This window comes from Cygnus olor, chromosome 19 (genome assembly GCF_009769625.2).
Source record: "Cygnus olor isolate bCygOlo1 chromosome 19, bCygOlo1.pri.v2, whole genome shotgun sequence".
NCBI classification, from domain to species: domain Eukaryota; kingdom Metazoa; phylum Chordata; class Aves; order Anseriformes; family Anatidae; genus Cygnus; species Cygnus olor.
In genome coordinates, this window is record NC_049187.1 from 5,736,933 (window position 1) to 5,749,021 (window position 12,089).

The following is a 12,089-nucleotide window of genomic DNA, read 5'->3' on the forward strand; positions in this document are numbered from 1 at the left end:
TAACTTTCAAAAAACTCTTTTAACTCTACAGAAGTAGAACAGTAAGACTTGCTTCACTGTGCTGGCTCCAGGCCATCCGGACAAGATCGCAAAGTTTCAAACCAGAATGATCACGAGTACTCCTGTCAAAATGTACAGGCAGGGCTCTGCCCCCATCCCATGTGGGGCAGGCAGAGCCCTGTCTCTTTGCTCCCAAAGCTGATGCTGCAGTGGGGACTAACGCGGCTGCTCTGGCTCTAAAGCTCAAGTCCTTAGTGGCAGCTCAAGGAGTTAGGCAGCTTCCAATTGAATTAAGAGTCAAAAACATCACCCCGGTAGCTTGTCTTATCTGCTTGGAATGGGATAGGAAAGTCCAGTTACCTGGGACTGTCTGTCAATATTTCTTGCAATGAATAACGGGGAAGCTGTAGTTCACGGCAGGAGATGGCCTAGGGCTCCTGTCTGTGACAGATTACACCTAGGGGCGAGCCTGGAGTCGGGACAGCCCCTGCCTACTGTGCTCTTTGAGGGAAGAGACTAGAGCCATAACGTTCCTCGCTCGGATTCAACAGTGCAAAACACCAGAGATCATTTTTCCTCTTTGTGACGAGAGCTTGCTTGCAAACAACCTGCATGGCATCAGGCTTCCTACAACCAGCTTTAACCAAGTGTCAGTGCCGGGGGGAGAAAAGAACCACGCTCCTACGCCCACCTGTGTGCTTCTGCACCTCTTTGTTACACAGCTGAAGAAAAACAGAACATGGAGGCGAATGGCAGGACGTTACCACGGGAAGGAACAAGTAACGGGCAGAAGGTACCTCATCTATTCAACTTTTATGTTAAACCAGTGACCAGTAAATGTCCTTAGCAATGGAAAGTGTGGGGCCAGCCCACTAGACAGGAGGCTGTGATCCCTGCCCGTCAGCTTCCATGTTCTGCTGCTCGCTCTGCTGCTGGAACTCCAGGCGGGTCTGGCGGTTGGACTCCAGCAGTTCCTTCAAGCAGGCATGTAGATAATCATTCTTCTCCTCCAGGTGATCCAAGCAGGAGTTGATCTGGTCCAGCATGGAGTTTATTGCTGCATATTCTAAAAGGAAGGGAAATAAGAGACTGAACGATGCAAGTACGTTGTCGCTGCAGTCGGTGAAAGCAGTAAAAGCTTTTGCAAAACGTGCCCACAGCATTTTGGTTCTTATCTGCCACTGGGTGGGTCAAGTACGATGCAAATGAATCCTACAGGTATTGAATTCACTGGTCAAATGAAACCAACGGGAAGCTGGAGAACTGGTAACAAGACCAAAGGCATGTTACCTGTGAGCAGTCCAGACCCATTCTGGGCATATCTGACAGCCTTTGATCTCATGCATAAATAGCTGAGCACAGGCTGCCTGATAGTATGTGGTGATCCGCGCTGCTACGGGACCAAATAAATCCCAAGGACGAGTTAGCCTTTATAGTTGCCCTAGGGATCATCTTTCCTGATGAGGATGCAGGCATTCTGGCGATGTGCCCAAGTGTTTACATTCTGTAAATTACTTGTCTAAGGTTCCCAGGCTGGGATGTGACTCACAAGGGCCTGGTTGGGTTCACACTGCGAAAACATCACTGCCATTGCTGTGGCAGGAGCAGGGACGAGCCCCAAGGGTGCTGGTAGTGCCACCATCCTTTCCAAAGGGAGGTAAGTGTGAAGCACCACGTCCAACGTCCAACCGCAGCATTTTCATGCACCATTAAAGCTTTGGATAATTTGAGTTAAAACCAAACTAATTCAAAGTAATCCTAATAGATGGTTTTCTTGTTAGTTTCTTATTTAAAACATCTGCTTAAAGTGCAGGAGTGTTAGTTTCAGTACAATGGCATTTCACAGTGATGCATATTAATAGTGCTAATCAGATGACAGCCTGTGCTGCTGCAATGAAACGCTTTCGGATTGTGCCAAGCAATATTCACAGTCCTAGAGAATACCCAAAAGCCAAACTGGAAAACCAGAGGAGATAAACCTCTGCTGACACACTACTTAGGAACTGCCAATTTAGCATTGGCTGAAACCCTGGCTTACAGGGGAGCCCAGGGAGCACCAGTTCTGTGTTCCTTTCTGAAACTGCACAGGCTGAGTGAACGCAGGGAGGCAGGCATCAAGCTGTGACCCAGGGGATGAGGGTTGTGAGGATCGTGGGTAGGGCACGGGGAAGGAGGCCTGCATGGGTCGGACAAGCCCACAGCTCACCGGCTGGCGCTGGCTCTTCTCTCTGAGCAGCTGGGAGAGCACCAGAGCCAAGCATGACACACGCAGCGCCTAGCTGGAGTGGTGCTCTGAGCCAATGGGGAATGCAGAGAAGGGGATGAGGATGTGTGTACCCTTGTAGCAAGCTTCTAGGGATGAAGGTGAAGCCGTGCTGAAATCCCCCAGCCTCACAAGCCCAGCTTTGCCCCACTCAGCTGCTGAGCCCAGACAGTTTTATAGGCAGGGTTCCCAGAGCCCAGCACAGCAAGCAGAGCTGGCACAGCCAGTGCCAGCAGGAAACTGGGAGGCAGAGGGATGATGCCAGGGAGAGCCCACACTGAAACTCAGGGGCACGCAGGGGGTGGTGAACACGGGGCAACAGGACTCTGCATCAGCACCCCGTGGTCATGCTGGCCCCAGGCCCCCGAATGTCCATGAGTAACGGAGCTCCTCAGCTCAATGTAGGATTTGATCTGCGTGTGATGCTCCATGTTCCAATTAACAGTGACAAGACCCCAAGCAGATACAACAGCTAATTCTGACAACTAACATTATTCACCAGCTTGGTCAAGAAGGCTGTAATCACAGTGGGAACCTAATTACTCTCAGTGCCTAGAGCTCCAGAGAAGGCCATTTAAGTTGTGCAGCTTTCAGAAGTGGAAAAAAAATCATGTAAAAACATTTTATTTGATTGACTTCTGCTAGTTGCAAGCTTGGTTTATTTTTAAGGAAAATTAGTCACCTCTTTTAATGAAGGTGTTGACCGAGAGTATGGCAATCACATTGTTTAGTCCCCTGCATTTTAACAGGAACTGTTGCCAAAAAAAAATAAATAATTCCTATTTAAGGTCATGGAAGTGGTCTACACTTAACTGAGTCTCAGCACAACTAAACCAGGAAATATCTACAGGTCTTTATGACCAGCTACAGCACACAAAACCCCAGCCTATCACCAGCAGAACACTTAATGGAGAGACTTGATAGGGATCAGATTTGGTGACTTTCTCCACCACAGCTACTCTTAGCTCTTCAGCAAGTTTCAAACACAAATACTGAGGGAGGATGCAGAGCGGTGACAACTCTCGGGGTATCACAGATCAGAAACGACCTCCTGTCAGGGCAGGAGGGTCCCAGACACAACTATGAGGTTCACTGATGCAGGTCACATCTGGAAACCAAAGGGTCTTTTGGGAATCACAGAGTGTTAGGGATTGGAAGGGACCTTGAAAGATCATGTAGTGCAATCCCCCTGCTGGAGCAGGAACACCTAGATCAGGTCACACAGGAAGGTGTCCTGGTGCATTTTGAATGTCTCCAGAGAAGGAGACTCCACAACACCCCTGGGGATCCTGTTCCAGAGCTCTGTCACCCTCACTATGATGAAGTTTCTTCCCACATTCAAGTGGAACCTCCCATGTTCCAGCTTGCACCCATTGCCCCTTGTCTGGGAAAGCGTAACTCAACTCTTCACCATTTTCAAGAGTGGCGATGTGCTTAGCCTTTGGAAGACTTCCAGTTTTACGAGTGACCCACCCATACACACCACAGCTCTGCTGTCCTCTCATCTCCTCAAACACCTTTACCTTGACGGGACAGAACCAGAAGCTCCACGAACCTGGCACCGCAGCAGTGCCTGGAAGCGGGCTCAGCCGAGCCGATTTACCACAGCCCCGTTCCCCAGCCCCTGCCTCTCCCCGATCTGCCCGTGTCACCCGCGCTGTGACTCCTGAACGCGAACCTCCTCCTCCTCCTCGCTCATCCCCGGCCGGCCGCGGCCCCACGCACCTTCCTCCCCGAAGCCGTCCCCGGCCCCGTCCCCGGCCCCGTCCCCGGCCCCGTTCTCGCCGTCCCGCCCCGGGGGGCCCAGCGGCGCGGGCGGCTCCGCGTTGGGTCCCGCCATCGCCGCGCTGCCATGCCCGGGGGCGGGGCGGCCGACGGCCAATGGGAGCGCTGCGTTCCCCTCGCGTCACGCGGGCCGGCGGGCAGGAGCTGGGTAAAGTTTGTGGTTAGCGTTGTGCGGGGCGTGGGGTGTGTGGGAGGGTGGGGTGGCAGTGCGGGCACCTAGCGGGGCGGTCTCCCCGCACGCTGTGTGCGGCTTTTGTTCTTCTTTTCCTGGGTGTTTTCCGCGAATGAATTACCAACGTGAAGCTGTTGCCTCGCCCTGCAGTGTCTTCGCTCCCTCAAGGCCTTCCAATCCATAGCCACTACAAACTGCGTTAGGATGCGTAATGAAGTTGGTCTCTGGGACCACCATCGCCATCCAGTGATTTTTTTTTCCCCAAGAAAACTTATCTGTGTGATCAGGCCTGCACCTCCTGCAGACAGAGCGTCCCGCAGTGCCATGGCTGCAGCAGACAGATGCCTGTGCTGCTGAGCTCCAGGCTGCAGCCATGCACCCTGCCGCTGTCACCAGTTCTGCGTGGCTTCTGGGCGGTTCACACCAGCCCCGGGTCACCTTTGCATCTCCTCTGCCCCAAAACAACGAGTTCACTTTGTCTTTCCTTGTCCTTGACACACTATCAGTTGTACTTCATGCAGCCTGAGGAAGCCTAATCATTGGAGAATTTTTTCATCCCTGGGAGAGATGTCACTGGGATGGAAATAACTCGCAATTAGAGCATTAAGTTAAACAGCTCAAACCCAGTTCCAAGACTCCGTAATTAAGTGGGTATCTGGGGTGAAGAAGAAAGATAAGGTTACGTCCTCATCTGACATCACAGCCGGCTCTTTTCCTTTCTGCAGAGGCACCCACGCCAAACTGGGCCCCTTGCTGTGCCCTAGGCAGGGGAATTGAACATTAATATAATGAATACTGTGACTGTAATGGAAAACGGGGATGATTCGCAGTGTGAAGTGTTGCGTTTGCACTGCGGGTATCTGCGGGTCAGAGGCAGCAACCCCGCCGGGCAGAACGTGCCCTCAGAGGACACATTATTTAACTTCAACCTTATAATTTGGCGTCTTCTCAGCGAGCCCGGATTTAATAAACACCGCGAGGAAGCCGGGCCGCGTCCCTGTGACACCAGAGAGGCCCTCAGCACTCACACAACCTCCCAGCGCCCGCCTGGGGCGGCTTTGAACCGCTCCTCTTTCATTTTTTTTTCTCCTTTTACCTCAGCGCGGCGGCCGCCATTTTGTGGGCGGGGAGGTGCCGCGGGGCGGCCTCTCGGAGGCCCCCGCCCCTGCGCGCCGTGCCCGCAAGATGGCGACTGCCGGGCGGGCATGGCGGGTCGCTGTGCTGCTGTCGCCTTGGCGGCTGCGGGCCCCGTGCCGAGCCTACGGCGCTGCGGCGGGGGGTGGCGGCGGCGGCGGCGGCGGTCGTCGCTTGCTCCTGGGCGCTGCCTTCGCCCTGGGTGGCGGCACCGGTCTGTACCTGGCGGCGCAACACCGCCTGCGGGAGCACTCGGCCGCTGAGGTAACGCGCCGCCGGGCCCGCTCGTTGCCTGCGGCGGGTCTCGCCTTCCTTTCGCCGCGCTCCCTGGCCTCAAGGTCGGCCCTGAGGCTTTGTCCACGCTCCCTCAGTCCCTTCCTTTGCCTCCTTGTCCCCGCAAGGCCAGGGCCTGGTGGCGGGGAGCCTCCCGGGGCCCGGGGGAAACACCTTCAGGGGGGCGCGGAGCGGGTTCTGCCGTCTCTGAGGACCACACGGCCGCTTTTGCTCAGTTTTCAGTCAGGAAACCGCTTAAAATTATGTAAATATTTTTTACAGCCACACTCTTCTTGAGCGGTTGTACAAAGTGCCTGTCAGAACTGAGAGCTTGCTTGAGATGTGAAGCCGCATTCTCTGTTAGATAATTGCTGCTTTTTGCCAGCACCCACGGAGGGTTGTGTAACCGAATAAGTTGCAAATAAGAAGCAAAGTGAGATGGCTGTGTTTGTTTTATAATGTATGACTACCGGCCAGCACGTGTCAGATTGCTGAAGTACCAGCAGTGTTGGGAAACATCCCTGCTGCGATGGTTTGCTCTCTGTGCTACCCCGCGTTCTCCTCTCTGAGTTGAGCACAGGTTGGTTAATCCAAGGAAACTGAATTTAGGCCAATGCATGCCTAAAATTTTAATGTTCCAGCAGATTTTACCTCTGTGGTTCTATAATCAATTGTGGTATAGTACCGCCACCCCTTGCTGTAGTGTGATCAACAGCAAAGTCTCTTTTTCTTCCCGTGCTGTGTGCTCCACAAAGGCTATTGGGTGTGGGGGGGAATAGAATTTAAAAAGCTTTTTTTTTTTAAAAAAAAAGACCATTAAATACGATTGTGATTTTCCTCAGTTACAGAATTTTGTGTAGAACAGTAAGCTGTCAGTATCTAACTTTTTCTTGGCTGTGAGTAGGAGTTTTCAACAGGTTAAGTAGAGGTTTAGAAAAACAGGTATTTGGTCCCTATAGCATCTGTTAGCAGAGAGATTTTAATTATCAGAAGTTGAAATTCAATGTCAATGACTAAGACTATAACAAAGATAAGGGTTAAATAAAGATAATGTTTCTATTTAATGGAAAATTAAAGCTTGTGGTCTCTTCCTTCCCCAGCTGCTTGCAGGGGACCTGCAGCTTACCCTCTACCAATATAAAACATGCCCTTTCTGCAGTAAAGTCCGAGCTTTTCTTGATTATCATGGACTGCCGTATGAAATTGTGGAAGTGAACCCAATAATGAGGAAAGAAATCAAATTCTCTTCCTACAGAAAGGTGCCTATCCTGCTAGCTAACGCTGGAAGCACTCTGGTAAGTCTTACCATGCTGAAAGCTTGATTTCCCCATAAGTGGTGGTTTGGAGGTTTTTATCTCTCTGTGCTTTGTCACATGCAGTATAATCTTCAAATCATATTTTATTCTCTTAGGAGCTTAAGATTTGTTCCTTGCTTTGTGGCATCCTATGCCCTGGTCTAATTAGAGTTTTTTAAGTCTTTCTTCCAAGGTGTGTTATTTTGTGTAGTAACTCTGTAATCCAGTGCTTGTTTGGCTTCTATCAGCCCTTAAGCAGGACATGTTCTGTGCCAGAGGTAAAAAGAATGGCTTGTATCTTATGAGATCTCAAGACTACTGACAATTCAACTATCTGTGGCTTTTTTAATGTCACTGTTGCTTTTCTATTTGCTGCAAAGAGCCTAAATCCAAAACCTGCTAGTATTGCTTGAGTACCTGGCCCTTAGGTCCTCTCTTGTCATGATGGACAAATTTGAAATGATACTCCAAAATGATCACTGCAGAGATCTGCATGAGGGCTTTAGGCTTGCAGGGTGGCCGGTGGAAATGCATGAAGGGAAAAAGGGACTGTGGTACTAACTTGGAACCTTAGCATGAGGGGGAAAAGGCTTTGGAAGATTTCCATTTCAATTTCACCAGTTCCTTTTAAAAGTTTGTCTTAATTCTGTTTTCAGCAATTGAATGACTCTTCAGTGATCATCAGTGCAATAAAGACCTATCTCATTTCCAAGTAAGAAAAGGGGGTGATGGGAGAAGAGTTGATAGTAGACTGTCTCTAGAAAACTGGAGCTTTAGAAGACTCTTTGAGTCAGTTGTTAGTGTCTTGCTGACCTTAGCCTCTGAAGCTATGGGTGTTTGGCCAGCTGACTTGGCTGTGATGGAATGAATGATGCATGTATATGTTGGGATGCGTGTGCAGTGAAACACATCTTCTACCTTTCAGAACTACTCTTTTTCACCTGTGAAATTCTCTTTGTGTAAAACCTGCTTAAATGTGGACTAGAGTTAGTTCTGAAACTAAGCTTACATTTAGCCATACCATCTAGAGTGAAATTGTTGTACCTGTGTCCTTTGGATCCATACTAAAAACATTTGACAAAAGAAGCTCTATGCCTGCAAAAACTTCCAATCTGGCACAGAAAAGTAATGTATGCTAATAGTGGTTATTTGAAAGTAGCTGTTGCAGCTAGTTTCAAATTGGAAAGCTCATGCACTTATCTTTAGACTAATACATCAAATCTTTTGATCTGTTCTTTGCTCTTGCCTATTTTTGTAGCAGCCAAATCAGGTGTGAACTGTGTTTCTGTCCACAGGAGAAATAGCTTAGAAGAGATTGTGTCCTTTTATCCTCCTATGAAAACTGTGACTGATCAAGGCAAGGAGGTATTTGAGTATGGGAATAAATACTGGCTCATGCTGGATGAGAAGGAGACAAAGCGAGTCTATCCTGTCAAAGAAGTAAGAGTGTAAGTGCTTTTAAGTTTCTGGGTCCTCCAAGTAAGCTTACAGCCTACTACTCCTAGATATCCTCAGGGGTGGTGCATAAGTAAAGTCCTGTGGGTACTGACTACTCCTTTGCACACTCCCTTGATATTTAAAACCTCAGTAGCTATGGTGTTTTGATGTGCATTTTGCATAATTTGAAACTATGTTGTTAGATGGTCTGGTTCCCACCGTGGTGGTCACACTATCCTTCAGTTGCCTCCAGTTTCCTTCTTGTTCTTTCCTTTATGTCACAGAGGAATGCTATGGAGTACTCGTTTCCCAAGGCTGTACTTTCTGCTTTAGTTCTCGTATTGGGAGGAGGAGCTAGTGCTCTATCTTTAGTCTTAATTTTAGATAGAGATTGAAGGAGCCTTGCCAAAGTTACTGCTCCTGAGTGCATTTCAGAGAGGTCACCAGAGCACAAGGCTGGGTGGGATTTTGACGTTACTTGTCCTTGGTACAAACTCTGGCTAATGTCACTGTGATTCTGTCTGCCTCCTGTAGCCCTGCAGTCCCTACCTTACTCACTGAAAAATCTCTTTTGAATGCCTGCAGGGAAGAAATGAAGTGGAGAAAATGGGCTGACGATTGGCTTGTTCACCTCATCTCCCCCAATGTCTACCGTACCCCAAGAGAAGCCTTCGCGTCTTTTGATTACATTGTCCGTGAGGGAAAGTTTGGCACTGTGGAAGGTTTCTTTGCCAAGTACATGGGGGCCATTGCCATGTTCTTCATTAGCAAGAGACTGAAGAAAAGGTTGGTACCACTGAACGCTAAGTACACAAGAATAGTTCCCTAACTGCCTTAGCTATGAACTCCAGAGGTCAAAGGGCGGAAGCTCAGTATTTTAAACCAAACCGTTTCATGCAATGCGAGTAATAGCTGTACTTCTTTACCCAGAGGTACTGAACCTCTCTACTTATCTACTGTTTATTCACTGGCTGTCCCCTTCACCTTAAAATACCTTCCTAATTACCCAGCCCATAAGATTAGAGATGATGAAAGGTTAAAGAAAGGAACAAACTAGTGTCTTCAGGCTGGTTCTTTTCTTTATTTAGACATCACCTCCGAGATGATGTCCGACAAGACTTGTACGAAGCAGTTGATGAGTGGGTAAAAGCCATCGGCAAACATCGACTGTTCATGGGCGGAAACCAGCCGAATCTTGCTGACTTGGTAAGGGGCTAATTCCTCTATCTGTAGTGACCTATTGTTGTGGTTTAGCCCGGCTGGCAGCCAAACACCACACAGCCGTTCGCTCACCCTCCCCCCTCCCTCTCTGGGTTGGGGGAGAGAAACGGGAAAGTGAAGTCTGTGAGTTGAGATAAAGACAGTTTATTAAGACAGGAAAAATAATAACAATAATAATAATAGTATTAATAGTAATAATGTGTACGAAATAAGTGATGCACAATGCAATTGCTCACCACCCGTTGACCGATGCCCAGCCTATCCCCGAGCAGCCGCCCCCCACCCCCCCCCCCCGGCTAGCCACCCCTATATATTGTTCAGCATGACGTCAGATGGTACGGAATACCCCTTTGGCCAGTTTGGGTCAGCTGTCCTGGGTCTGTCCCCTCCCAGCTCCTGCTGCATCCCTAGCCTGCTCGCTAGCAGGACAGAGAGAGGCTGAAAAGTCCTTGGCTTGGTGTAAGCACTGCTCTACAACAATTAAAACATCAGCATGTTATCAGCGCTCTTCTCATTCTAATCCAAAACATAGCACCCTGCCAGCTACTAGGAGGAAAATTAACTCTGTCCTAACTGAAACCAGGACACCTATATTATAAATTGTTTGGTTGCTGATCCACGTGAAATGGTGAATATGAATATAGGCAGAGAAGGCGAATTATGTGAGATATATGTCCTTTGTGCAGTAACACAATTCCCACATGAAAGGGGCTTAGAATACTTGTGTTAAAATAGGACATTTGTTGTTTTCCTCCAGAGAAGTGTTCCCTAAGACAGAGCCCGCAGTACCCTTCTGTAGGTGGATATTACTGATTTTGTGGAAGTGTGATAAAAGCAGGTTACAAGCCAGAACACGGCTCTGACTAGTGAGTGCTGAACAGAGCCTCACACCTGCACAGGTTTTATTACACTCAGTGCTGCTGGGGTGTCTTTGCAGGCAGCAGAGCAGAGTGGAGCATGATTCATTCCCTGCACCAGCAGTTCTCCCTGGAATGCAAGTGAAGCATTTTCTACCAGGGCTTGCTACTGAGATTGGATTAACTGTTGCCCCATAACTGCATGCAGATTCTTGTGTTTACTTACCATTTCCTCATGGAAAAAGCATGTGCATGCTTACTATTTTTCTGCCCGCTCAGTCTTCCTTACTAATCAGAGTTGCGGAGTAGATGGCAGAGCAGACAAAGAGCCCTTACTCTCTAGGCTATCGAGGCACTCTCATTGTTACCCTAAGCTATTCTCCACCACTGACTTTCTCAGTGTCATTCTAATCTTCATCCTCTGGCACAGGCTGTATATGGGGTCCTCCGAGTCATGGAAGGGCTGGAGGCCTTTGACGACATGATGGTTCACACCAAGATTCAGCCTTGGTACCAGCGCATGGAAGAAGTCATTCAAAAAGCTGAAGTTGCAGTCTGATGCCAGCTTCAGCTGCCTTTCTGAAGTACTTGCATGGAAAAAGCTTCAGAAGGAATGACGTTTTCTTTTTTAAAGAGTTGAATGGACTGGTCACACCTAATGGACTGACGCGCAGGTACAGAGACTGTCCCATTTAGGGTCCTAAGTCTCAGCGAGCAAAAGGGATCCAGCTGCGCACAAGTTTGAATGTGATATTTAGAAGGACGGGGACAGGTAAAAGGAAGGGATCTTGGACACTGCTGGAAAGGAGAAGCTCTGACTGAACTGAAGAATGCGCCGAACAGGCTTCTTTTAGGTGAGAGCCGTGCTCAGAGCAGGTTACTGTAAAAGCAAGCTGCTTTCTTGGCTAGTAAGTGTTACGGCCATATCAGATACAGTAGGTCTGAGCAGCTTTTGCTTCAGGCTGTCTTCCTCCATTCATCCATGTCATCCAAAGTGTTTTTCTGAGCGAGACGCTGGATACTAGATTTTAAATGACTCTTAATTTTTCCTGCAATAGAATCCAGTAAGCCCAGTGCTGAGGGAACTGGAGGAATCCATGACACTGGCAAAGGCATCCTTCCAAAGTCAGAAAAGATGCTGCGCTTGACAGATTGTAAGCTTTTACTCTTCCATGTAAACGGTTCTTTCACTACCTGGTTCTGTACGGTCTGCAAGGATAAAGGCTCTTTCTGTGCCCTTTGTGAGATCTGTGAATTTTTACCTGTAACGCCCCCAAATCACACCCTACACAGAAATCACTCATGCAAAACAGTTAAAGATTTGTCTTGCATGATGTCTCTCTGGAATACCCCTGAAAGTCTGTTTGTTTTGGAAAACAAGAAGGATTAAGAGGAATCTGCATCCTTGGGATCTCTAGATGTTTCTGTCATACAAGAGTAACAAAGGGTTTGCTGTTGTAGCACTCGAATTAGGAGCGATCACTGGGGGTATCGTCATGTGTAATGTAGTCTGCTGAGCTGTGCTCTGCAGAAGGGCCTGATATTTTTCCCAGTGAGAGAGAATAGAAGTTTGAATGCAAGCGATCCTCTCCGCAGCCCAAGGCTTAAACTTCATTAATTATCAGTTTCAAAAAGTTGTTTCTGCAGAAGAA

General features: G+C 48.6%; 2 protein-coding genes across 3 annotated transcripts; one reads left to right on the forward strand and one right to left on the reverse strand.

Moving 5' to 3' along the window:
* Window positions 1–699: 699 nt before the first annotated feature.
* On the reverse strand, window positions 700–4,145 carry BBLN (bublin coiled coil protein). The gene is made up of 2 exons (XM_040531154.1): window positions 3,989–4,145; window positions 700–1,066 (listed from the first exon to the last, which is right to left on the reverse strand). Exons 1-2 carry the CDS (start codon window positions 4,101–4,103, stop codon window positions 873–875), a joined length of 309 nt encoding a protein of 102 aa, XP_040387088.1. The 5' UTR covers window positions 4,104–4,145; the 3' UTR covers window positions 700–872.
* Window positions 4,146–5,375: 1,230 nt separating this feature from the next.
* PTGES2 (prostaglandin E synthase 2) lies at window positions 5,376–11,674 on the forward strand. Of its 2 annotated transcripts, none has more exons than XM_040531152.1 (7): window positions 5,376–5,618; window positions 6,728–6,922; window positions 7,579–7,634; window positions 8,218–8,370; window positions 8,945–9,145; window positions 9,448–9,565; window positions 10,868–11,674. In XM_040531152.1, the coding sequence occupies exons 1-7, from the start codon at window positions 5,406–5,408 to the stop codon at window positions 10,994–10,996; spliced, it is 1,065 nt and encodes a 354-aa protein (XP_040387086.1). In that variant the 5' UTR covers window positions 5,376–5,405; the 3' UTR covers window positions 10,997–11,674. The 2 variants fall into 2 exon arrangements, with proteins under 2 accessions (XP_040387086.1, XP_040387087.1); XM_040531153.1 differs by lacking the exon at window positions 5,376–5,618 and adding an exon at window positions 5,978–6,207.
* The last annotated feature ends 415 nt before the right edge of the window (window positions 11,675–12,089 follow it).